General features: G+C 48.4%; 1 protein-coding gene across 8 annotated transcripts in view; it reads right to left on the bottom strand.

Moving 5' to 3' along the window:
* Positions 1–2,344: 2,344 nt before the first annotated feature.
* The window catches only part of LOC149332751 (ninein-like protein), a 554,277-nt gene continuing 528,763 nt past the window's right edge, over positions 2,345–27,858 (bottom strand). For 3 of the 8 annotated variants that reach the window (XM_089558330.1, XM_089558334.1, XM_089558333.1), the window contains 6 exons: positions 17,797–18,209; positions 13,971–14,273; positions 13,623–13,873; positions 13,069–13,247; positions 10,065–10,183; positions 2,345–7,665 (listed from right to left, as the gene is read on the bottom strand). In XM_089558330.1, the coding sequence (XP_089414456.1) occupies positions 7,429–7,665; positions 10,065–10,183; positions 13,069–13,247; positions 13,623–13,873; positions 13,971–14,273; positions 17,797–18,209 (1,502 nt within the window). In that variant the 3' untranslated portion in view covers positions 2,345–7,428. The remainder of the gene's footprint in view (positions 7,666–10,064; positions 10,184–13,068; positions 13,248–13,622; positions 13,874–13,970; positions 14,274–17,796; positions 18,210–27,858) is intronic. The other 5 variants (XM_089558331.1, XM_089558332.1, XM_089558335.1 and 2 more) reach the window with 5 other exon arrangements.

The following is a 27,858-nucleotide window of genomic DNA, read 5'->3' as shown; positions in this document are numbered from 1 at the left end:
GATACGGCGGCGGCGGTGTTTCTGTAAGTACAGGTGGGATTTGCCTTACAGAGGATGTGGGGTTGAAATTCGAGGATAAATACGTTCTCCCCGCTTAACCGCGGCTGACACAGTTCAAAATCGTCGACTCAACCAGGCGCTAACAAGCGCACGCCGACCATGACGGGCCTTGCTCTCAGGGGAGGAAAGGAACGGCACTCGCCGACACAAACAAGACATCCATTGTTACAAGAACAATAACGACGGTTAGTAACAAAATACGCTAATAAATCGAGGTCGTCCGACTCATCAGCAAGGTTATGAGCGAACATTCACCCACATTACGGCAGTGGAGATGCTCCGAGGCCGGACGGGACGAGCTCGTTGGAAAATGTTTGCATGAGGCCTCGCCTCGCTGGCAGAGAGCGGAGCGCCGCGCCGAAACGTCCGCACACGACGAGTTCCGGAGTCGAAGAGGGCTGTTTCGAGCGCGCCCGCAGTGCTCACGTCGTCCGTGGTGCTCGAGTCGCTGCGACGTAGGCGCCGTCCTTTGGTAGTGAGGTAACTAGGGAGAGGGGAGACGCATCGCGGAGAAGCAAACCAAAGGGGACGGAGCGGGGCAAGTCCCCACAAGAGGTTACGCTTGCCGGAAAAGCCATTCCAGAAGTCCAAACTCGGCGAATACTGACCAACTGGCTACAGTCCAACCACAGAGTAGACCCCACGCTCAGACTCTTACACACTAACACGAACCTAATAAAAATATGCCCAGATAGGAATAAAATCACTTGTCCTGTAGCGAACTCCCTTTTTAAAATTTTGTTTATTCCTTCAAAATAGCATAAATGTATGCCCGCCCAGGAAAGCTTTTTTCGGGGCGCAATGGGAATATTATTAGGTCCTTCAAGCAATTGGTTTAGGTTTATTTGGGTTTAAGGTCCCAAAGCGACTGAGGCTATGAGAGACGCCATAGTGAAGGTCTCCGGAAATTTCGACCACCTGGGGTTCTTTAACGTGCACTGACATCGCACAGCACACGGGCCTCTAGAATTTCGCCTTCAAGAAATTCAGCCGCCGCGGCCGGGATCGAACCCGAGTCTTTCGGGCCAGCAGCCGAGCACCGCGGCGGGGCATTCAAGGAATTGGTACGAGTGCTGAGGGCCTGTTTTTGATGCCCACAAGGAGGTTTTAAAGGTAATTAATTTTACAATCATTTAGGTCCTATTAAGGAAATTATCAAAATTTTCTTTGCTTGCTTAGGAACGTATATATTTTTGCGCCCTCTCCTCTCGTTGGGGCTTTTCTTGAACCTGCTGCAGTATGGCAGCCTTTGAGCAATAGCCGAAGTGATGCTATGCAAGATTGTATTGCAGTGTACATATGCATCGTACTGTTACCGTACAGATTGAAGTAACAGCCGCCGCAGTAGCTTAGTAGCTACAGCGCTCGGCTGCTGACCCAAAAGAGATGGGTTCGATACCTGCCACGGCAGTCGAATTTTGATGGAGGTGAAATTCTAGAAGCCCGTGTACTGTATTGTCGGAAGACTGTTGGTAGGGTGCTGGTAGACATTGTTGGTAGGAAGTATATAGAAACTTGATAACGGTATGATAGGAAGTTTAAAGACTTTCTGTGTACTTGAGCCTTTTGGATAAAGGTAGCCAATTGTAGGAAGACCGTTAATAGGGTGCTGGTAGACATTGTTGGAGAGTGGTTGATAGGAAGTATATAGAAACTGTCGATAAGGAGATGATAGGTAGTATAAAGACTTTCTACATACTTTAGTCGTTTGGATAATGGTGGCCAGTTGTAAAAAGATGGTTGATAGGCTGTTGCACGTAGTATAAGTACTTTCTATTCAAAGTTATGTCCTATTGACATTTGTCTAAAGACTTTCCAAAGAATGTTAAGTAATTTTTTTTTGTTTTTTTCATGTTCTTTCTATACGCCCATTTTTGTGCCGATCTATGTATTTCACTCTAATTTACTTTCCTCTCGCCGTGCATGCTGTCGTTTTGTAGAGGGGGCTGCGGGCTTTGTCAAGCTGCCGTTTTCGTGCAGCTTTTACTTGCAGCCTCCTCCACCTCTTTTGGTGGGAAATAAAATTATTCTATTCTATTCTACAATAGGCGTGATTGTACAACGAATATAAATTGCTCAGTTTACTTACGTACGTTCTCGCCTGCACAAGCGCTTTTTCTTCCTCCTTCATACTTCTCAGCACAGCTTAGTACAGGTGTCCACCATGACGGATCTTGAGACAGACAGTGCGCTATTCCTTTTCTCAGACACCCTGCCATCGCTGTGGAAGTTGCGGTGGCGTATGAGAGCAAGGTGCGGTCTTTGGACGTCATAAAACAAATACTGTCGGGATCCAACAGACAAAACTTTATTCACGTTCGTACAGGCGTCGCTCTTATTGAAGCCTATGAGGCTTTCTACTTATTTGTATGGTGCTTCATTAGTCACAAATCGCAAGTGACTTTTGCACACTATTCAGTGGCACGAATTCCGCAAGTGCTTTTCTCGCACGCTTCCAACTCCAACGCCGTGAAAATAAATATTAAATGTAGCGAACGATGAAGCCCCGATACAAAATTTCATTTTTGACAAAGAAGCATGTTCAGGATGCTGTCAACAAACACTAGGTGTCATGGCGTGGTTATCTGTTGAGACTAAACATACGAAACTTGACAGGGAAAATAACTGTTCTCGGATACACCTAATCTTCCTCTCTAAATTTCATTTAGTTTCCAAGTTGAAACAGCAACGTGGCATAAAACAACAACAAAAACAGTTTTTCACAGGAATATTGCCACCCCAGACTCTATCCTGGTTCACACAACAATCACGTCGCTTTGCAGGCAGGCCGCCAGGGCTAGAGGAACACGGCTATACCGTACGCCTGTCAGTTTTGTAATGCTTTAAGTACGCGTTGGTCAACCAACAATCGCGAGAGCGCCAACTGGTTAACATGCTCACCAAGTGCAGCTATTCGACCGTCTGAACAGCCGTCGTTCACAGCCGACCGCCATCATTTTGGTGGGTATAGCGCAGACAATCCTCTTCCGCATGATTGAAATTTAGCTGCATACTTCAAACATAAGCACGAAAGCACTGCCAGGTGTTCATTTGTTACCCCGGCGACTTTTAACTTGACCACAACGTAGACTTGCACTGCCACAATGCATGGTTAAAGGACTATAGGCACTTAATTTTAGTTGCATGTTTTCTTAATTTCTTCAAATTGCACTTTAGAGATTACATGGATCACCATGTGGTATTCGCTTACGACAGCTGAATAATTTATAATTAAATTTCTTCTCTCATTCCCCGATTCGGTTTATGACAACAAACGGCGTATCAGCAGTTATATTTCCGTTTCCTTTTCGTGCCTCACGTCACCTAAATACAAACTACTCATCACATTGATGAAACCGCAATTGAAACAGCGTCAAAAAGAAATTCGATTATAAATTATTTAGTGATCGTAAGCGAATATCACGGGGTTACCCGTTTATAGTAACGTCTAACGCATCATTTGAAGTATAAAAAAAGCACGCAAGCAAAAATTTAAGACCTTTCCAAAAAGGGCTCCCTGGGCGCTGCCATATTGTTCCCTGGACTGCAGTGGGCACCTCGCGCTAGCACGGTGGAAGCGGCGAAACGCCTCCTCTCTGGACTGCTGGAAACCAGTTCCGCAGCTGCTTCCACCGTGCTAGTGCGAGGTGCCCACTGCAGTCCAGGGAACAATACGGCAGCGCCCAGGTTGGAAAGGTGTATACTGTTAAACTTTGAGAAACAAAATGGCCGCTCCACAAACAAATTAACGTGGCCACCACCCTCAACAGACAGAGTCCATAGTTTGTCATGTTGCAATGAACTATAAAGTCCCACAAATCAGGTGGATATGTTTCCCACTGCTACCTAGCAGTTATAAGGCCAGGTGGTCAACCGACAATGGTGTTGACGACAGACAGAAGGCAGCAAGCAGAGGGCGCCGATTGATTCGTGAGGTCGCGCGCAAATGTTCGAAGGCCAGCGAACGTGTCCCGGCTGGACTGGAGGAGAGCGCGCAACCGCCGCGTCTAGAGTGGCCATGAACGTGCAAAAGATGGCTCGCACACCAAGCGAGCTACGACGCTGGTGCAACGCGAGGTCTTCGGTTCAGGGAACTATTCATTCGTGGCAATATGGGCCGCGCAGAGAATGTGGACTGTCAACGGAAGCCAGTACACCGGCTCAGTTTCAAATAGCAATGCACTCAGCTTGATGAATTTTGTACAAGTGAACGTGATTTGGCAGTCTGACTAACTATGCCCTTTTTACAGCTGCAGCAAAGGAAAAATAAAGACTGAACTAAAACCGATGCGAACTATAGATGTCATATGAACTGAAATGTGGCAAAAATGAAAAAAAATTCCATATGCATCACTTGACCCAATTCCTTCGTCCTGAAGACAGTCAGCGCACGGTTATACCTGCATGTGAACGAGTGGCGATCAACGCTGACCCTTGCTTCGCAATAAAAAAATGCATTTGCGTACTTCGAGAACTGTTTTTTCAGCCTTACGATAAGCAAAGTATATGAATCAAACAACTTCAGCGACAACACGAAATTTTTTCTATAACTAGTAGTTAGAGGTCGTTCCTGATGATGGACTTTCCAAGAAGACGCGAATCAAAGAAGTGCCTTCGAACAACAAACTGCACCAATTGCGTGCGCTCAAGCGGTGACCATGTGAATGTATGAGATATAATTTTCCACCGGAAAAAATTCGACGCATCGTGTAAGCGGGCAAACAAAAGAAAGAAAGAAGAAAGACCCACTAGAGGGGCCAGGCAAGTGCACTGCTGTCATATCTACCATGCGCTGTGTAATACGTGAAAAGATTTGACCCTTCTCTCGACTACTCGCACCGAAGTTTGGCCATAGTACAAGTAGACTGCACAAAAACTATTGGGGGTATATATCTCACCGGGCAACCTTATGAATATTTAATGCTTCGATATAAAGGATCTCGAAAATCAAATTTCCATTGTGGGTTCTTTCATTGAAATGAAGTGCAATACATTATTAAACATGGATCGCTGCAATGCGGCATTTGCCTGCGTCCGACAAATAATTTACAATTGATTTCCTTCTCCCATGTAGTTTCGGTTTCAGTTTGAGCTGCCGACTGGTGGCAACAACGTCACAAGTGGAATAAGATCATGTGACACATACAAAAATTGCAGTATAATAGCCGTTTCGTCGTTCCAATTCACTCTCTTGTGCCAGCATGCCAAGCATTTTTATGACGCATTTTTAGTTTAAATTTCATGGCTTCATTCCCATTTGCACCATCACAGCGACTGTCCAACTGATCAAATCAAAACCCAAACATTGAAGAAAAAATTTGTGAATAATTTATTGGGTATATTCGAAATGCATATAGGATCCATGTTTAATGAAGTCAAAGGAAAAAAAGAAAAGAAAAACTCTAGTGCCCCTATCTTTAAAAACTAATGGGTTGCATAGTTTGATGTGATGGGCAGCGGAGGAGCATACTGGGCTGTTGATAACATGGCACTCCTCAGGAAAGGTTCATGAACAACTTTCAACAGCAGCACAACATGTTCATTGAGGATTGGCAGGTGGCTATAGACACCTGAGCACGAAATATTTGCCTGTAAACAGAAAGCATTTTCTCAAGTATCAGTAGAATTCTGAGGTGCATTATTGCCCCAACATTGTAAATCACACCCAATTGAGCTTCGAAATCTGATATTGATGATGCTGCTTTAAGATGGTCTGCCTTCAGACATTCAAGCACCAGCCAAGCAAAACAGAAGGTCCACTTTCGCTACGTGGAATAGCACATCGTTCAGAAAAAACAGCTGACAAATTGCTGCGAAATTATTTACGAGAAACCTAATGCATAAAAACCAGTTTGGTTTGCTCAGAACTGCTCAGAATTTAAAGCATGCTTGATTTAGAAATTGTTAAATTAAACAAAAAAAAGAGAAAAAGGGTAATTCACGGCTACAGTTTCACACAGGTTAACCTGCACATATATGAGAACCTCCTGTGAATGAAGAAAATAGAGACCCCTTGCAATGCCATGGTTTGCCTAACAGATAAGAACACTGTGAGCTCAAAGAAATTTCATAGTATACAAAGCGAGTGCAGCGCGGAATAGTATTCAGTCACCTGTCATCTAGAGGCCTTGGCAGCACCTGCGTTTTCATGAAGTATTTTGAACATTGCTTTTCAATGCTTATCATCCAGAACACTTCGATGAGCAAAAGGGAATTATACAAAGTATAAATCTCAACCACTATCTGGCATACTTGCAACATCTGACGTGACAGGACAGAGGTTGTGGAGTGTCCATAAAAATGGCTCTCCTTCAACCATACTTGTTAACAACTTGTGTCAAAAAAAATCCAGACAACTTCTTCGTTGAGGGTGAGCTCAGATGCCTTCAGATGATGCTTTTTAAAACACCCAAGAGGTCCTGGAGCCACCTTTGAGTTCCTACTTGATTTTGCAGTGTAATTCTTGAGACATGCACATTGTTTGATGTGCACACAAAATGTGGTCCAGCCCACAAGCTAAGTGCTACTACGAATAGTGCACTCCAGAGCCAGCTCACTTTTTGCTGACATAAATTTGAAGGGGCAGAACACACTAGGAGCATAACATGGTGAATGAGGTGAACAAGTTTGCAGTTGAGGTGAAAGTCATATGACACGACGCAAGGGCTTTCGAATGAGCACTTTGCATAAGGACAAAAAGTCACAGGCTGGACGCAATCAACTAAAGTTCTTGCTTGAAGATGACTCTGTAGGGGGCTTTCTGAATAAGCTGTGTAAAAGAGCAGCTCACAGTCAACAGCAAATGTCTCTCTATGTCAGAGTTTTTGCAAGATGAGCCTAAACCCACACATTGAGTCAGTTGCTTTCAAGGATCTATCTTTGCACAGCTACTGAGCAGAGTTGAACTACACTGAAAAAAAATGACCCTGGGAAGCGGCTGACCACAAATGCAGCCCATGCATTACATCAAGGAATAGTGCCTCTTGCGAAAGAATGTTACAAAAAGCAGCCGCTACAAAACATGCTGTGTTGGCCACTATTACAGCATAAATTAAAAGAAAACGCATCCCTTCAGTAGCTGTCAACGTCTGTTCACCTAGTGTAGGCGCATGGACAAAAGAGTTCAACAACGAGGCTGAAAAGAGAACCTCGAAGTCTCCGTTAGGTTGCCTTTGATGTCATTGGTGTCAAGGCAGCAATTCGGAGGTAACAAAAATGAAAGAGTGAACAAGGACGAACTTATGGCTCTATATACCAGAACATATGACACGATCGCGAACACCGTCTCGATGGACAGCCGTCAACACCACCGTCCAGACGGCAGGCACGTTACACGCGATGGACGCATAGCAGTCTGCTGTTTTCTTTTTAGGCACAGGCTACCCTGGAGCTGCCGTCCACCGCAGCCCGCGTCACGTCGGTGAGGAGCTTGCTGAGCACGCGGCACTTGTATTGCAGGCGCGTGCTGTTGTGCTCGGCGCGCCGGCGGCCATCCTCGGCCCGCTGGAGGGCACGCAGGAGGCGGGCGTTCTCCACGTACAGGTCTCGCAGCAGGGTGTCGATCTTACTCGGGCCGACCACAGTGGGCTGCTGCTGCTGCTGCTGCTGTGCGGGTTCGATTTCCATTTTCCCGCAGGTTCGGAGTTAGTTCGGTGTGCGAGAAGGGAGCAGGACATTCGGGACATGTTCAGAGCAAGTTTAGAAAGCAGGGATGAGACAGAAAGGGTACAAGAAATGCACAAGGAAGGTTTACGGTTGTGGAACAGGACCCAGCGTAAGTGCAGAAACAACAAACAGTCAATGCGCATATTGGGCACAGAGTAGTGAAAGAACACCATTCAGGGCACAAGCAGGGGAAGCAAGGAGACCCACGAAGCACAATATGGTTAGTTTACATACCGGCAGACAGTATTTGATTGTGGTGAAACAGTAGGACAGGTGGGGCAACAAGGGATCACAATGGCAGAGTAGTGCCCCATGCAGGTTAGTTAGGATTGCGAACATCACACAGAAGAAGGAGGGAGACCATGGAGGGTGTAATTACACACAGGATTCCACACAAGAAGGCCAGAGAGTCGACAGGGACACAATGAACCAGCAGGTGGTCGATGAAGAAGACGGAGGGACAGAAGGAAGGAAAGAAAAGAAAAAAAAACAGTTAGAACAAATACAATGGTATGGTAGACAAGGAACACAGGAAAAGAAACATACGGAGCTTCGCTGGCTATAAAGAATGCAGTTATAAGCTTTGACAGAAACACATTTAAGCTTGAGTCCTAGACTTGTTTACAGCCTAAAATCTTTATTGTGCAAAGATGCAGTGTTAAGCATACATATGTAATGGAAGCATAAGCACCATTAAAATAAAGCATGAATATATGTTTCAGCATTTTAGGCAAGTACACGACAGGCTCACTAAATAGCATCGTCATCAGATGGGCTGGGCATGTCTTCTGAGAGGATTCGCCAGCAAATGAGCTGCCATCATAATGGCAAAACAACATAAGATAGTTGGACTGCTGACTATTTTTGTGAAGCGTATCACACAAAAGAACTTTGACTCAAGAAAGAAAATGAGATGAACCATAAATACCAAAAGTGATCCGTAACTGTTCAGAGTGCTCTCATCAAGTGAACTTCCCGTGAACACAATGGACACTGTCTGGTCAGCTAAATTCAGTGCAATAGCAAACTCCAACAATTTTAACCATGCATTCGAAGCACCATGTTTTTTTGAATAGACTGGCATTATTGAAGTGTGTAGCACTTAAACCCAACATGTCTTTTCCTACACAGACTAAAGACATGACTAGGCTGCTACACGTACAGCTTGCAGCCTAAGGCCAACCTATTTACCTGTACTGCAAATAAGCTTTTCCTGGTCTGCAAGCTGCATACACCACGTTAAAAGTTAATTTCCAGCCCAACCCTGGCGAAAATCTTTCCCAGCCCAACTGGTTTATGGAACAACTTCCAGTTGGTTCCAGTTGGAACCAATCGGGTTCCAGTCAGTTCCAACTGGAACCAACTGGAAGTTGTTCCATAAACCAGTTGGGCTGGAAAAGATTTTCACCAGGGAAAGTTAAAAACTGATTCATGCATCATGCATTCAGGCCATAGTCAGGAAACTGTACCACAGACGTAGATGCATAAAAACAACTAAAAGCAATTCATAGCAGGCTGTAGAAAGCAAGAGTATAAACACGTCTCGCCAAAAGCTGCGCAGAATTCTGTCCCAAAGCTATTCTCAGCAATGCTCCTTGCCATCTGGCCAACTGTCTATTGTAATGTGCAGCTGGTATCCACAGCTTAGAAAAAAATAGCAGAATGAAATTCCGGTCATATTCTGCGAAACTACGAATAAATACAGCACGGATTCCAAAGAATTAAAGCAACTGCGAAATGTGCCCAAATAGATTCGTCATAACTGTCCCTAGCGCAGCCCCGCTCGACAGCAACGCTGATATCGAACTGGCGACGCTGGTGTCACAAAGCCCAATAATGCAGCACCAAGCATTACACTGTACTTGGCCAAAAGAAAAAAAGAGGAGCGCGAATTTTCGTAGGACACCTGCGCCATGACATTTCTTTACAGGGTACGGCGAAGGGCCATGTTGCTAAAAACTTGCCCAGCTGCAGAACAAAGCGCTGGATTGGGTGAGGGGGGGGGGGGGGGGGGCGCAGACAGATGGTCTGCTGTCCCCAGTACTGCACTTTAGCCTACAACGTGGCAGTAACAAGCCCTAACCTAGAAGAGCTACGAGCAGTACAGGCGCATTGCTGGGGACCGCCTACAAGCCCTAACCTAGAAGAGCTACTGCTCCCCGTCTCTAAGACTATTATTCGTCTGGTGGAGAAGACTCGAAGAAGCACCGCGTCATGGAAACAGCGTGCAAAGCCAAGCCAAGCGCGAGCCAGAAGACGCAGAGCAGAGGTTGAAGCCACCAGCGCCACAGGAAAGCAGCCACCGGGCAGCCACTGGCGGAAACGTTTCGGGTACGAACCTCGCCCTGCCGCTGGCTTGCCGAGGGCCCGGACTGCTGCTGCTGCTGCTTGCGGAACCGCTCCAGCTCCTCGTTGTGCTGGAGCTCGCACTCCAAGCGCTCCATCATGTGCTTTTGCTCTGGCCGCGGCGGCCACAGTGGTTTCGGCGGGACGCGAAGGCGTATACAGGGCAGAGAAGAGGGTTGGGAAAAGGAATGGGAGGGAAAAAGCGAAGTGTTATACGCTACGGTTAGTGACTGGGTTATGCGTGTTACGACTACAGCACAAATAAGTTCAGTAGAGCAGCAAGTTGGGATGCATTCGTCCTAGGAAACGGTGAGAAACGCAAGACAAGAAAGAGCAAGCTACAAGGACCCTGTGGCTTAATACAGAGGTACAAGGTGCACCTCTCAGCCCCAGGTTGTACAGTGTGTGGTCCCGTCACTTTCACTTTCTTGCCTTGATTTTTTGTGCTTTTTAGCTCACGAGTTACAGCACCAGGCGTCGACGGTTAAGTGCGGGTTAAATGGTACACGCTGGCATGAACGAATGACTACAGCGAACTTCGTATGGGCGACGGCTCGCATATTATCGCTTAGCGTCGAAAAGAGCATCGTAGTGAAATGAAGAAGCGTGAAAGGTAAAAAAACCGGAGGAGACACTTGAGCTCCGCTGGTGCCTGGGAGTCCCCACACCACTCCTTCCGCAATGGAAAAGCGGTTAAAGGGATGCGCCACTGTCCTGCGGTGGCAGGATTTGCCACCGGTGGGGCTTGTGCGAACCAAGGTGCTCTTTCCGAGCAACCCGTTGCAATCAATCATTGATTAAACAGCCACCTGCCATGATGCTCAGTTTGCTCACAATCCGGTGGCAGGTTGTGATAACGCCGCAACGTCACCTGACCTATAGGTGGCCCACCTAGGTTGCTTCTCCAGTAGGCGTCCAGCTGAGTGACCCTACACCGCCCTATTTTTCGCTCACAACGCTGACAACGCCGACGCCGGATTTTCTGGGCAACGGGACCTCTAACGCTATCTCGTCAAAATGCCCGCGCCTGTCACAGTACGTTCGCACTATGGCGATCGGTGTGAATAGCGTCAAAATGCCCGCGCCTGTCACAGTACGTTCGCACTACGGCAATCAGCGTGAACAGCGAATGAAATTCATCCGCACAACCAACTTTCCAGCAGAAAAGCTGGCGTCAAGGGCTTTGCGTAGGCGATTGTTCCTATGTGCGCGCACCAGCTTTGTGGTTCTCGAATTATGCCCACATTGGCAAGAATTCGTTAAGCCACAGTGCCAGATACAGGTAATCCCGTATTCCAAACTCTAAAAACTCGTATGTTCTGAGAAAGCGAAGGCCGCGCCCTGACCCTGCTGGTTCGCATTTCAGTCACCCCTGAAGAAGGGACCGAGTTTATTTCTCAACCTTTATTTTACTAACGGCCAGCTACAAATCTCCAACTACTATGAGGCACACGAGAGTATTCTTTAATCAGCTAAGTATTTGAATTTAGTTAACATGATTCTCTGGTTTTGACGTCTGCCACCACTGCTATGCCGCAAAAGCCATCTTTACATATGTCAAAAAGTCTATTCTTAAAAATTACGAGCGGACTTCGCTGAAATGCCCTGCGTATAGTATATGCCTCGTGTTTTTCTAATAAAACATAGTTGCAAATGTAGCAGTCACTCAGTTTTTCCTCTTTTCCGTGTTTTGTCTGTGCGCTACATGCTCATAATATCATAAATTTTTAACAACTAGCCTACATTTCTAACTTACTGAACTCTGGTATGTTTTGCACCCAATCAGGCATTAGTGTGCTTGTGTGTTGTTCTTGAGCACTTCAGGTGAGGCTCAATTATATGTACACTCTTAATTACGGGTATAGTTTGTGGGTAGAGCGTGGGCACAGGTCTTTCTAGTTCTCTCTCTCTCACAAACGCACGCAACCCTCTCCTCCCTCGCGCGCACGTGCACACACACACATACACACACACACACACACACACACACACACACACACACACACACACACACACACACACACACACTCACACACGTACTAGCAACCTGCTCGGCCCTCCATAACATGATAACATGGCCACTCAAAGCCCACGTGAGCACACAACATGCAGACACGAAACCGCTCAAACTGCGACTGATTAACAATCTCACTGACTGTCTGTGCGAAGCTGCTGCGTGACCTCGAAATTCGAGAGGAGAAAGCGGCAGTTTACGATTACGATGTAACACGGCGGCAACGCCGTACATCTCAGAAGAAGTCCCCTATATAGCTATCCCTGCCATAAATAAAAGAAACAAATAAAGATGAAAAGCGCTCTAAAATAACGATTTAATCCTTCAATTTAATAACGATTTACTCATTCGCGGAGTAGACTGCTCCAACAAACGAGCCCTCGATACTGTTATCGAGCACTCTCGCGTCGGCGAGCGCCGCCATGTTCCCAGTTGCTATAACGGTAACCTGGTGGCACTTAGGGATGAATCTCAAACTTTATCCTCATTTTACTCCCGGAGTAAAATAGTTCTGGCAAAAAGCCAGGGTATGTTGGTGAGTGGGTGCTTTAGAGAATGTGCCTCCTATGACAAAGCGACACAAGTGGACCTGCCTCAAAACACCTTGGTGTGCGTGTGTGCTCAGTTAGGGTAGCGATGATGTACAACCTTTGGCGAAAATTGGCAGTAGTTTAGTTCTGGTTAAACCCGGAGGACTGCGAAAGCAACGAGGAGAGATAGAGAGAGGCGACGGAGAGCGCACGGCAGCGGCGGCGGCCCCAGCACGCTAGCTATGTGCCGCTACTGTGCATGCGCAACTGGCGAGCTTCACCGCATGACCCAGAAGCAAACTCAGAAGACTTTCGGACAAAGACTGGTACAGCTATCATCAAATCTTTGCTCCATAGTATAGCACGAAGTGCACAGTTCTTCAGTGACACCTCTATCACCATTGTACAAATGGCTGCAAATTGTTTAGTAAAGGAGTTCGACAGTGGACTCACTGAGGCGTTGAAGTTGTTCCTCGCAGTTCTTGCGCAGGCGCTGGTGCTCCTGCAGGTGCAGCGTTTCCAGGTGACTCTCGACGACGTTGATGGCCCTGCCGATGAGACTGGCCAGCTGCTCCTGGAGAGACGCTCCCGATGTGACACCATGCGGACTTGCACCAGGATCGCCGACATCGCTGTGGATGGGTTGATTAACGAAGAGAAAAACGTGTAGGTTACTGAAGCGCTGATTGGAATGCAGCAAGACTGTACATGTTGAAAACAGGGAGGAGGAAAGATAGCACAAAGACGACGCTGCTATCACAATGTCACGTCTCAGTTGTTATATCAGCTGATATTTCCAAAGTTTTGCATGGGTTATTTATCTTCGCCATCATCCTAGCAAACTTATTTGCCTCCCTTAGTCATCGTCGGACACTGCCATAACGCTACTATGCAAATGTGTCACAAATACCACGGATCAGAACCACGAGCCGAAGAATTTCGTTTTATGGCTTTGTATATTGAGAGGATGAACTGTAATTAAACTGTTTCACATCGCCTGTGCTGACCTCGCTGCCGTGTCGCAGTCTCCGGCGCCGCCCTGCTTTTGAACTCCCGGCGCTGCGGCTCCGTCGCCACCGGCTGCACCGCCGCCGCAGCGGAGGCACTGCCTCAGCAGGAGGCAGATGTCCTCCGTCAGCTGTGCCGTCAGGTTCTGTGGCCTCAGCTGGGCTTGGGGGTCGCTGTCTCGCCGGCTCGGCTGCAGCTTCAGGTTCTGCTCGAGACTCATGCGCAGCTCCCGCTCGACGTCGGTGCGCACCTGGGGGACGAAAAAATTCATCGGACCATTGCGAGCTTCAGTGACTGCTTAGGTGGTGCCGATCGTCAACTTTCATAACTCAGTCGCTGCAGCTCACCTTTCGCACGAGGTCCTGCTCCACTTGGCTGCGCACCTCAGCGAGCTTGGACTCGTAGGCGGCCTGCAGGCTTAGCGACTCGCCGCCCTCGACGCCCGCCGCTGAGGATGCGTCGGCGTCCGTCTGCAGGCGACCCACTGCATCGGCGGACACGGTCGCCTCGGCCACCGAGCGCCGCAGCTCTTCGAGCTCGTGTGTCTTCAGCTCCACTTCCGCGAGCAGAGCATCGCGCTCGGCATTCCACGCGTCGCGCTTGCCGGCCAACTCTTCTGCCGCCTTCCGCTCCACTTCCTCCTGGTTGGCCTGCGGTTCACACAAGAGCAGCGCTGGCAGTATAGCACTGTTTTGTCAGTCTGCCAAAGAGCATTTTGAGCAGAAGCTCGTTTCGCTGGCATCGTGCTGAAGCCAGGCGCCGAGCTCGTAGGCCCAGCGCCCGGCGGCGGCATGCCAAACGTGACCACATTTGCTCGGGCCAGAGCGGACCGCCGTTGATAAGTCACCCTCCTGGCGGAGCGGGTGATGAAGCCGTCTGCCTAGGGTATAAAAAGTCAGCCCCGAGGTCAGAAAGAGCAAGAAGCACAGTGTTCGGGTCTCCGTTGTTCGAGCGAGCCCATCTCGAGAAGACATTACGCTTTGGGCCCCAGTGCTGCACCTTTGTGCTGCCATGTAAATAGTGCAATAAAGTTCTTTTAGTTTGCTTCACCTGGCCTTCAGCAATCAAAAATGTACCAACCACAACTGCAGCAAGCTGAATCACAGTGTGGAACCGAAAAAGCTAAAACAGCGTTAAAGTGATATATGGTAAAGTACAAATGCCAGTCAGCGGTCAAGCGGCTACTGCTCTCAGGGAGAATAAAGCTGAATTTCCCTAATGGGCAACAGGGCATCTAAGCTTCGTAGTATGATACATGAGGGAAACGAAAGCAAGGGCAAAAGAGGGGAAACAAACACAGATGGGACGATCGCTGGACAAGCAACGAAAGTAAAGGTGGCGAAAAGAAAAAAAAATTCACCAGGAGTTTATCCTTGAGGTAATTCAAATTTCAACTTCAGCTGGAATGGAGGAAAAAGGATATGCTGCTGCCAGTCTAAGTGCTTAGTAGCTCTAATTAAAGCCATGGGACGCCTGTCGCGTTTACGCCATTGCACTCCTACTAGTGCGACGATAAGCTCTAGCGAATGTCTTTTGCTGACAGTAGTTCGAGCAACCCGGTAGATAACCAGTCATGGGGTGTGGATGCATGGGCGTAGGTTAGGCATGTGTCTGAGAATGAAAGCGACAGGAACGAGGACGACACCAATGACACGATTTCGTCGAATCCGCCATAAATTGGCTGTCGCTGTAAAAGAAACATATTCGGGCAGAAAAATCGCTGGACAGCAGGAGTGTTGTCCCGTCTCAGTCCATCTCCTTTGTTCTGGAGATGTTCCTTTGTTTGTTTGATGTTCCTTTGTTCTGTACACCTGAACCACGCCTTAAAGGGAAACTGCATAGGTTTTAGAAATCAACGAGCTTAAGAGGGTTGATTGTGTTAAACTTGTAGGTAAAGCATGCAAACTCTTTTTGAGCTAGCACTTGAAATAGTGAAGTGATCGCCGATTAAAATCTGGACGCTCTTCAAGCTTCTCCGCAGCGCACAACGCGAAGTGGGGAGCACATGATGACGTTATCGAAGGGAACAGAACATTTCCAATGCACACACGCCTGCTTTGAAGGAAAAAACCAGCGCCACCGAAGGCAAACCCTGCCGAGAGTTGTTTGGCAGCGCCTAACGAGTCAGTGTAGCATGTGGCTAACGACAGCGGTGATTTGAAATCATACCTTCCGTGACGTCACGCTGAATTTCCCTGCACTTCTTTGGTGCATTGAGGAGAAGCGCATAATTAAATCGTCTATTACGTCACTATTTTAAATGCTAGTGCAAAAAGACTTGGCATGCTTTACCTACAGCCTTTATAGATTTGATTCATTGAATATCACGAAATTTTCAAAAAAGTGCTACAGTTGCCCTTTAAGGCGCGGTTCAGGTGTCTGCCCACCAATATGTGAGACAGATACTGCGTCATTTCCTTTCCCCAAAAACCAAGAAGAAAAAAAAACAACAGCTGCAACCCTGCTGTTAATGAGCCTTTAATTTGCTTTTTGCCACCCGCACATGTTCGCGCGATGATGGCTGCCAACTGCCGAAGTATGGCAAATTTTCGTCCAGAGGGTTTCCTTTAAAGGGCAGCTGCACGACTTTTCGAGAATTTTGCCATATTCAAGGATTCAAATCTATACAGGCTGTAGATAAAGCATGCCAAGTTTTTTTTTGCACTAGATATAAAATAGTGACGTAATCGACGATTGAATTTTGCGCTTCTCCTCAAAGCACTGGAGAAATGCGGGGAAGTTTAGTGCGACGTCACGGAAGGTATGATTTGAAATTACCGCTGCCGTCAGCCACACCCTGCAGTGGCTTATTGGATGCTGCCAAACAATGTTTGGCGGGCTTTGCCTTCGGCGGTGTTGGTTTTTTCCTCCAAAGCAGGCGTTTATGCGTTGGAAATGTACCGATACCTTCGATGACGCCATCATGCGTCCCCGACTTGGCGTTGTGCGCTGCGGAGAAGCTTGAAGGCCGTCGCGATTTTAATCAGCGATTACGTCGCCATTTCAAATGCTAGCCCAGAAGGACTTCACCTGCTTTAAGCCTGTTTCACATGCCAGCGAAAATGCTAGCGAATCCTGTCGCCGCGGCGGAAAAACCTGTTTTGAGTCATCGCTGCGACGAGCGGCGAGGTTTCAACAAGTTGGAAATTTTCGCTGCGACGCGCCGCTCAATCGCTCAGTCGCTTGCATGTGAACTGGCCTTTACCTGGAAGTTTCACACATTCGACCCTTTTAAGCTCCTCGCTTTCTAAAACCTATGCAGTTGCCCTTTAAAAGGAAACTGCATAGGTTTTGGAAATCAACGAGCTTAAGAGGGTGGAATGTGTGAAACTTGCAAGTAAAGCATGCGAAGTCTTTTTGGGCTAGCACTTGAAATGGCGACGTAATCGCCGATTAAAATAGCGACGGCCTTAAAGCTTCTCCGCAGCGCACAACGCGAAGTGGGGGGGGCGCATGATGACGTTATCGAAGGTAACAGAACATTTCCAAAGCACAAACGCCTGCTTTGAAGGAAAAAAACCAACGCCACTGAAGGCAAAGCCCTGCCGAGAGTTGTTTGGCAGCCTCTAACGAGTCAGGGCAGGGTGTGGCTGACGACAGCGGTGATTTGAAATCATACCTTCCGTGACGTCACGCTGAGTTTCCCCGCACTCCTTCCATGCATTGAGGGGAAGCGCAAAATTCAATCGTCGATTGCGTCACTATTTTAAACGCTAGTGCAAAAACACTTGGCATGTTTTACCTACAGCCTATATAGATTTGAATCCTTGAATATCGCGAAATTCTAAAAAAAATGGCTGTGGATTAGCTTGGTTAAGCATGGTAATTGCGAAAGCATTATCCGTAGCTACGCCATGGTTCAGCTGGTAGTGTAGCTGGTGGTGGCGCTTGTGGTTAGATTGTGGTGATGCATTGGTTATACAATCCAATCCATTTCAATCCAATCCAATCCACTCCAATCCAATACATTTCGCGGTGATGCATCGGTTATACAATCCAATCCAATCAATTTCAATGCAATCCAATCAAATCCAATCCAAACCAATCCAATATGCTAATATGGTAGCTACCAGCCTCGCTACGCGACGGGCTGAAAGTGCAAGTAGTATTGCTTTCGCAATAAAAAGTGTTGCAGTTGCCCTTTAACCGGGTGGACGTGACGGAGCCACTCGCCTGCAGACTGTGGACCTTGGCGTCTGCGGCCCTCCTCTGCTCGCCCAGCTGCGCCAGCTCCTGCTCCCGGAGGCTGAGCTCGGCGGCCAGCTGCTCCCTCTGCTGGGCCAGCTGGTTCTGGAGCGCGGTGACGTCGGCCCTGAGGCGCTCGGCGAGCACGTTGCGCATGCTCAGTTCGTCCTGCAGCTTGGCGATGGTGGACTGGGCGCAGTCGATCGAGTCCTTGTCCACCTCGGGCTGGCCGCTCAGCTGGGCCTCGAGGTCGGCCACCCGCTGCCGCCAGCGCTCCTCGATGTCGCGCAGCGCCTGCTCGAAGCGCGCCCGCAGCCGCTCCAGGGGCTCCCGCTGGGCCTCGCCCAGCTCGTCGGCCGCCTCCAGCGTCAGCTGGTACGCGTCCGCCACGCACGGGATGCCTGCCGCAAAGGATGACGGGATAAGGGAGGTGTACGCTATACGCGTAAACAGATCCGCCCGCAAGACGAATGCCCGCGTTTTTCGTTTCATGACATTTTGTTTCTTTTTTATTTATTACAATTATTTATCGCCAGTTACCGTTAAGCAACCACTAAACATTTATGCCTTCAAATCCGCTCTCCGGCCCCGCCGCGGTGGCTCAGTGGTTACGGCGCTCGGCTGCTGACCCGAAAGACGCGGGTTCCATCCCGGCCGCGGCGGTCGAATTTCTATGGAGGCGAAATTCTAGAGGCCCGCGTCCTGTGCGATGTCAGTGCACGTTAAAGAACCCCAGGTGGTCGAAATTTCCGGAGCCCTCCACTACGGCGTCCCTCGTAGCCTGAGTCGCTCCGAGACGATCAACCCCAATAAACCAAATCCGCTCTCCGTCAGTTCTTATAGTCACCTTAATAATTATTTGCATGCTATATTTGCCCACCCAGTACTATATATCTGCAACTAGATGTCTTTTGTTGTTGTCTATTGAATTAAAGCGCTTTTTTCTTAACATTTAACACTAACCGCTCTGTACAAATGCTACCGATTGTATAATTTTTCGCGACTATTAAAATGTATATTTTTTTACTGTAGTTTTTATTGGAGGCTTGCATGTACAGAGAATATCTTCATTGACATGGGATCCTCGGAAAAAATCTGATCTAGTCAGCTTGACTGGCCCTCGGTCCCCAATGATGCAAGAAGCAAGGGAAAAATAAAAAAAAGACAAGAAGAAGACATCCGCCATCTACGGCACCGCTTATTAAGACGGAACGCTGATTAGAAATCACGCAGTGTCATGAATTTCTCAATGCGCGCATTACGATACGTCAGCGCACGCGACTATGAACTTGCAAGCAGCTGCACGCGGGTAACGACGCTAAGAAGTCAGGACCGGACTCGTATACCTATTAAGTCGCTCAGAGCCACTGAACGTCGGCCCGAACTCCAGCATACTCGCCCGACGTCGCGCCACCTAATCTGCACGCGTCAAAATGCGGCTGTCGCACTCACACATGCAGGTCCCGTGATGTCCGGGGTAAATAAGTCACTCGCGAGGTTACGAAGCCGCAGACGTCTACCGTGAAACGCCGACCGGCGCGGGATCATTACACGAGACAGGTGTGCAGAAATACATAAGTATAGATCAGTAGTGCTCGCAAGTATACAGCAGTATGTACAGTCTTTATCAAAAGATTAGAGCCCAGGGAGTTTGGTTCTCAGCCACAACGCCTGGCTCGTAATGCATCCCCGGCGTTCCAAATCACCTGAAAGTAAGGCAAACTCAGGACATGATGCCCTTTCCAAAGAGTATGATTTCCACGAATGCATTAGGAAGCACACAACCCGGCACCGAAGCAAACCTTCTGAGCTATAAACTTTTAACAAAGGCTGTACCACTGCACAAGTATGAAAATTATACATGCATGACCATACAACATCATCATGCTTGGACGACGCGGTTTAATGTCCCAAAGCGACTCGGGCTACGAGCGGCGAAGTGCTGGAGGGCTCCGGATAATTTCGACCACCTAAGGTTCTTTAGCGTACACTGACGTCGCACAGTACACGGGCCTCTAACATTTTGCCTCCATCGAAATTCGACCGCCGCGGCCGGCATCGAACCCGCGTCTTTCCGGTCAGCAGCCGAGCACCATAACCACTGAGAAACCGCGGTGGCCATACATCATCATCATGCGTACATTAGTGTATCTATATATTGTTCACATAGACATCACTGTATACAAAGAGTACGAGTAGGGGCTACCAGAGTTCCTTCATTTGGTCAACCATTTTTGTGGAGAGGTGCGCGTCAGAGTCAGTGCCCGATCGCCAGTTACTACTAGAGTGATAACCACCAGAGGGGCATAGTGATGCTCTCTGCCTCGGTTCGGGAGCAAAAATCATGTACGAGGCGATAGAATGACGCGATTTACCTGTGCGCTCAAGTATGACGCAGCTGCGCAGACCGGCCAGCCCATTTTTTTTTTTTGCTTCAACAGCCTCGCTCTTTACGACAGCAGCCGTTTAAGCGGCTTCAGGCTGAGATGCGCCATGTCAGCGTAGTATGTCGTAACAAAACGCTACCTCGTTCATCCGTTGCCGATTTAGATTGTGTCCAAGCGGGCCGGGAGCTCTCGGAGGTTTGTGTGGTGCCATGTGCGATCTAAGGAAGTCTCACCTGTGTGGACCTTGCAGTGACCGCTTTCATGCCCTAGGCGGAAACGGTGCACAGCTATCGACAGGGAGCACAGCTATTTTTTTCATTCCGCGAGGCTGCGCGCATGCGGAACACTATTGCGATCAAGCCGATAGAAAACCCGCGCAAAGGGGCGGATGACACGAAACACCACGTCGAAGTCCCTCTTCTCGTGCGCCACTCTGCATTTATTCATGAACGGGCTAGATGCAATGGCACTCCTCTAAGTGTGATTGGCCCCGTACTGCAGGCACCCGGCTCGTCTGGCCCATGTGAGAACGTTTCCGCTGAGCTTAAACTCTCTAATTAGTTGCTTGGTTTGGTTTATTGGGGTTTAACGTCCCGAAGCGGCTCAGGCTATGAGGGACGCCGTAGTGAAGGGCTCCGGATAATTTCGACCACCTGGGGTGCTTTAACATATGCTGACATCGCACAGCACACGGGCCTCTAGAATTTCATCGAAATTCAGCCGCCGCAGACGGGATCGAACCCGCGTCTTTCGGGTCAGCAGTCGAGCGCCGTAACCACTGAGCCACCGCGGCGGGGCTCTAATTAGTTGCGTAACTCCATTTACTGTCAGCTGACGCATTCGGTTCGGGTTTGCCTCCGTGCTCGTGAGTTAGGCGGGACACACAAGACGACATACGGCCAGCTAAAATTCATCAAAAGTGGTCGAAAACGGCGCTGAAAAACAGAAAAGTGCCAATGCAAAGAGAAAAGAAACAAAGGGAATTTGCATACGCCGCTACTTTCGCTCTCGCGTATTTTGCATGAGCAGTGAGAGGTTACCGATGCGATATAGGATTGGCCTCTGCAGAAGTGACGACGCTCTACTTATCTCTCAAATAAAATGAGACAAGAATAAGCACAATGAGCAAAGAAATGAAACTCCCAGCTGTCGCGAGAATTTGGGATTTTAAACTTACGACGAAAATTGCATTACGAGGAACCTACTGCAGCTGCGCAGCCAAAACTCGAAAACCTGACTAAAAGTGGAAATCATTCGCCAAGCGTGTTATATCAAAAATGCTCGCATATGAAATATGCGTTATATAAAAAGAGGAAATACTAAGCAATGACAAGAATTTAGTACATTTTAACGGAAGGAATGCGAACGGACGAAGTAACGTTATTATTGGCTTGGTTAGGTGGATAATAAATAGTGAGTCTAATAAAGAAAGTGTGTATACAAAAATAATACTTAACACACTCCTAACGTAACCAACTGAATCCGAAGAGCGTCATAATCCTTTGCTTGCTGCCAGCTTAGGCTCCCAATAGTTTTACGTAAGGATCATGAAAGCGAGCTTGAAGAAAATGAACCGAGATGAAAAACCATAGAAGAATTCCAGAATTAAATGCACGGAAATAACTAAAATAATCACAGAACTTATATTGCTCGTATTACTTGCACTGTAACTTATGAGAGCTAGGTGTTTAAGCCTGATGCCATCACCCGAAGCGGTGGCTCAGAGGATTTGGTTTGGTTTGGTTTGTTGGAGTTTAACGTCCCAAAGCGACTAAGGCTACGAGAGACGCCGTAGTGAAGGGCTCCGGAAATTTCGACCACTTGGGGTTTTTTAACGTGCACTGACATCGCACAGCACACGGGCCTCTAGAATTTCGCCTTCATCGAAATTCATCCGCTGCAGCCGGGATCGAACCCGCGTCTTTCGGGTCAGCAGCCTGGCACCGTAACCACTGAGCCACCGCGGCGGGGCAGAGGATTTGGTAAATTGGTTTTTGAGGAAAGGAAATGGCGCAGTATCTGTCTCGCATATCTCGGCGGACACCTGAACCGCGCCGTAAGGCAAAGGAGGAAGGTAGGAGTGAAAGAAGGAAGAGAGAAGGAGGTGCCGTAGTGGAGGTCTCCGGAATAATTTCGACCACCTGGGGATCTTTAACGTGCACTGACATCGCACAGCACACGGGCGCCTCTTGCGTTTCGCCTCCATCGAAACGCGGCCGCCGCGGTCGGGTTCGAACCAGGGTAACTCGGTAGACTGAGTACCCGGTGTTCGGCTTCCAAGGATAAGGCCGCGGGTTCGATTGAATGCAAAAACGCCCGCGCAGTGAGACTTTGGTGGACATTAAGAATACCAGGAAGTCGAATAGTCTACAACTATGGCATGTCTCAGGAAACGAGTGTAGGTGAGGTAGCTAAAAATCCGCATCATCATCGTCATCACCCACATCGTGTCCCACCGAAACGAACGCCATTGTCGCTGACTTCCAATTAGCCCTGTTCTGGTTGCTTTATGGATGGTTTATGAATGGTTTATTAATGGTTTAGGAATGGTTTATGAATGGTTTAGGAATGTTTTATGAATGGTTTATGAATGGTTTATGGTTGGTTTATGGTTGGTTTATGGGGTTCAACTTCCCAAAGCGACTCAATCTATGGAGACGCCGTAGTGGAGGGTTCCAGATAATTTCGACCACCTGAGGTTCTTTAACGTGCATTGACATCGCACAGAACACAGGCCCCTAAAATTTAGCCTCCATCGAAATTCGACCGCCACCGCAGGGATCGAGCCCGCGTCTTTCGGGCCAGCAGCCGAACATCATAACCAACTGAGCCACCGCGGCGGCTAATTATCCCTGTTCTGCCCCAGCTGCTCGCAGCCTTATATCCCGGCAATCTTCCTCATCTGAGCGCAACACCTGAGCCTCCGCCGACCTCGATTATGTTTCGCTTGCCTCGGTATCCCCACACAACTCTACTACATCACAACATCGGTTGGCTGTCATGCGCTTTACATGCACAACTCAAGCTCATTGCCTCCTCTCTATTACGCTCACAATATCTAACTACCTGTTTGTTTTCCAGTTCACGCTGCTCGCATTCTGTCCCTAAATGTTACACCATCACTTGTATTCCACCGCTCATTGCGCTGTTTGACCTTGAGCTTCTTAGCGTCCAAATCGCGGCCACATATATTCCATCTCACAAGTCGTTTGCAGCTCTGTGAAGGTTGCGGCGATCTGAGCCAATGAGAACGGCATGCGCTGCAAAACATGTACCTCCACGCCTCTCACCCCGCGACTGGTGGCTCCATCCCTGGGAAGAAAAGAGCACCAGTGTCCAGCTGCTGTTGTAGAAGTTCTTATTAACTACCTGTCCAGCTGCTGCGCGCTGGAGACTCGGCTAAAACTCACTTTAACTCGGCCAACTCGACGGACGCCATGTTAACGAAACCGCGGCGCACCACTTCTCAGCAAGCCTCAGCAGTGCTGTGTTCGTGCGGACTTTTTCTGCTAATTTAACCAGTGAATGAAACGCTCTCTATGCTTTCAGGACACCGCCCTGAACTATCCTAACAATTATGCAATAATTGTCTGAAAAAAATTACCGACGATTACGTTACTTCCTAATGCGAAATTTGAGCGCAGCAAATAAGCTGTTTCACCTTTTCGATAGTGAGTCAACCCCAGCTGCGGAGTTGGTTTCAGGGACAACGCCGCCGATGCCGACACAAACAATATGATACCCTCGCTTCCGCAGCGCTAAGAACCAGGTCTAGCCGTGGGAAGGTGGTCACGTATTCGTCGACGTGCCGGGGCCTACGTGAAATAACCGGCGCGTCGGCAACTGAAGAGCACCCTATCCGCCACACAAGAACAGGGGGGGGGGGGGGGGGACCCTTTCCTCCTCTTTCTGCACGGCGGCGACGGTGTTCTATGCAGTCACGTTATCTTGACTCTCTAGCGGCGTCAGCGGCATCCAGCGGTATCAGTCGGTCGCTGCTAGCGCTGGGGGGATGAAAGGGGGGCGGAGCTGGTTACGAGGCCGACGACAACGCCGACGACGACGCGAAACCCAGGAACGGACGCCAAAGAGCTGCGCTCTGAAATAGACAACACAACACATACGAACGCGCACACCACATGCTTTTTCGAAGTGCGGCAAACAGCGGAGGTTGTGCAGTACATGATGGCGTTCTGGTCGGGTCGCTGCCTGGCTAGGTCAGAATTATTCTAAATTCGCCATCGTCTGAGGTGCTTTCGTCCGAGAAACAGTTTTCGTAAAAGCTGTACTACGAGCTCCTCTCTCGTCGGCGACAAAAGGACAAAATCAGACAGCGCGACAGGAAAAATGCTCTTTGTTCGCAGGCGTTCGCTTTCAGTGCGTGAAATTCATGCGATCTGCGTTCGCCTTGCATACATTACACGCTTGTAACGCATGTGCGCTCGCTGCGGTTTCTGCCAGCAGCAACCATCCGCCCAAACCTCGGCAACTACAGTGCCGGGTGGTTTCGGGTGTTCACGATTGCACGTCACTTCCGGCATTTGGAAATGGCCGCCCCTTTTTCAAGTTCCGTTTCTACAAGAATGTTTTTTTTTTGAGCGATTTATAACGCACTCACTTCCATACAAAATACCTTTCTTGTCCTTAGGGTTCTCTCACGGCATACTACTAGAAAAAAGTCACAGGGACACCTAATTACCTTATGTGCGTGTTCGCAATGCGATGGCAACAGATACTGTTGATGACTTTACCGCAAGTGAAGTCACTTCCGGTCTGGTGACGTCAGTTCCCTGCGGCCAATAGGAATTATCCGCTCTGGTGACGTCACTCCCCTGAAGCCAATGGGAACTACAGGGTCTGGTGACGTAACTCCTCTTCAGCCAATGGGCGAATTTTGTGACCAAAAACACATCTTTTTCCCTATGAGGTTTAATGATATATCATTCTAAAATATTTCGACGGGGCGAAAACTCTGTCGCAGGTGGCCTTTAAGTACGGTTCCTCAGCGCCTTAGCCATGTAGCCTTTATCATTTAAACGAAAACAATCGATATTTAGCATCCATAAGAAGAAGCGTGCATCTCGGTACTCTGCGCAGAAGCCTCGTTAGGTGTTCGGCACATTCACGGCGCCGTTTTCTTAGAAGCGGGAAAAAGCTGACGCATTAGAGGCCCCGTCGACAAAAGCGCTTTCATTATACCCTCCCCCTCGTCCGTTCAATGAACGCTGACAACCGAATGATTAATTCATAGACTGCCCTCGCAAGCGAGTTGCGCAAGCGCTTGACATTGTTCCATCCATGAATAAAACATATATGCCACGCCGACGACCACACTTGTCTTTCGCTCAGGGCGCGTTATTCGGCGCAGAAAAAAATTGAGAGGAGCGCAGTTATGAAACGCTGCGCAAAGTGCCTGCAAGCAGTTTCTAGCGAATCATTCGCTTGTGTGTATAATTAAATCAACTCTTTAGTACGCATAATTTGTACAGGAGGGAGTACATTGGGGCGGTACTTTAGGCGTGGGAGTTAGTTTTTTTTAGCTAGAACACCGGTACTTGCACTGACCAAAAAGAACTAAACCAACGGAAAGATTTTGCTATAGCGCAGGAGCTACATTATACCGTGATCTCATCAGCTCACATTCAAGCGGAAACACCGCCAGTGAACAACGCAATACCTTTCCCATTTTTTTTCTACTTCGGAGGAGTCGGAGAGGGGGGGGGGGGGGGGGAGCAACGCCCCCAAGCAAGTGGCTATAGTCGGACAAAACTCAAGAATGAAGTGGCAGACTGCCTTCAAAGGAGACCGTTCAGCCATTGGCGTCGCCCAACCCATGCGACTTCCCTTACAAAAACAGTTTTAGACAGTCTATAAACTGTCTATAGACTTCTGTCTATAAAGTCTATAGACTGTCTATAGACAAATACTAGAGAACAGTACATAGGCAATACAAATGCCATAGACAGTCTATAGACAATGCATAGATTTATGGCCATACACTTTTAGTACACTTTTGCCTCTAGAGACTATGAATAGACAAAAAGCAATATCCATTGGAAGTCAATAGAGTCAATAAGAAGTCTATAGGCTGTCTATAGACCATTTTTTTTAAGGGTTCACGCTAGGAGCTCCAAAGGGACCGGCAGAGTGGGAGTGGATAATGCAACAAATGTAAAAACATAAAACCGTGAGCGAGCCGTAAAGCCAGCCAGTGTAAATGCAGCAAATGTAAACCACAAAATCATTAACCAGTCTAAAATCCGCCTAAAGTAAAGCTAATACAACAGGTGCAACTTTCAGGCAATGGGATGCCGCAGAAGGGAGAAGCATCAAATGGGAACGCATTGTTCTAAAAGCGCATTTTGCTTACGCAGTTTATAGCAGCTTGAACGAAAAATTTGCAGGCGCTCGAATGGTCTCCAGCGTCCGTAAATTTTTCATTCAAGGCAAAATAAAAAATAAGAAACAAAGTAAGTGTCACGAATTCTACGAAGGGCGGAAAAAGCGGTGCAAGAAAATGACAGAGAAATAATTGTTGCCTAAAGTTTATAAATGGGCGAAAGCAGAACTGCATGAACGTTGACTTGTCCAGTTATAGCTTACTGTTTGCTTTTTAAGGTTGGCTTGTCAGACTGTTTTTCATGTCGTAAGTGGTAGGGTTTTAACGTAGTTCAACCGAGAAGGACGAGCGAAGGAAACTGAGGCAACACCGCCTCAAAGGCAACCGTATGGAAATACACGTCACGAGCAGCGTGTGTCCATCGCCGCCGCGCGGTTTATCGCCTGATTCCGACGTCGATGGCTCTCGCGCGTCGGAAGCAGGGACGACGCAGCGCGCCGGCGGTGTGGGCGGGAGTATCGGCAGAGCGGGGGCGGGCGGGGGGGGGGGGGGGGGTGTAAACGAGATTGTGGGATGGCGGCATCGTCAGCAACCATGGCACAAACAAACGTGCGACTTTACCCATCGGAATACTGCTTTCGCACTAATTACAGTATCACATATTTCGAGGGATACGACGGTGAGTTCTTGTTAAGTGGCCCCAAAGTTTCTGAAGCTTATACGTATATTCATGATGACAAGGAGTGCCGAGCTATGGCAAAGCGAAAGCACGCTTTCGACAAAGGATAGTCCATCGCGATGCGGTTCACTGTCAAGAAACCTGCGTAGGCGCCGTTATTGCTTCCCACTTTTGCGTTGCTCCACCGTGGAAGCCTAACAAGGCTCACTTAAAGGGACCATGAAACAAATTAATTGAGATTATGTAAAGATAGGCAATCCATCACTCGTCACTCCAGCGCAAGAATTTTTGAGCTAGCATCAATAACAACGAAGTTATAGGCGATTAAAAATCACGCTCCTCCTCTCCCCCCTCAACTCGTACGCGCGGGGCACCATAAAAAAATAAAGAAAACAGATCCGGGACTGGGCTCCGCCCATGAATACGTCATTCGTTGACGTTAGGTTTACAACTTCCGGTTGTCGCACTCCCGAGGAGCAGCGTGCGTCGGCAGCGTCTCTCCTGTCTCGGCGCTTTCTTGGATTGCGACGCTGGCAGTCCGATGCGCTTCATCCAGGCTGCTCGCTCACGCACGTCTCTAGGAATAACATGCCTGAGTTCAACACCTCGCCAGTCACTGGGTTTGCAGCCGACGACACAGCAAG

This window comes from Amblyomma mixtum, chromosome 8 (assembly GCF_055824585.1).
Source record: "Amblyomma mixtum isolate Tamu chromosome 8, ASM5582458v1, whole genome shotgun sequence".
Classification (NCBI taxonomy): Eukaryota; Metazoa; Arthropoda; class Arachnida; order Ixodida; family Ixodidae; genus Amblyomma; species Amblyomma mixtum.
This window is presented reverse-complemented; position numbering and strand designations above follow the sequence as displayed.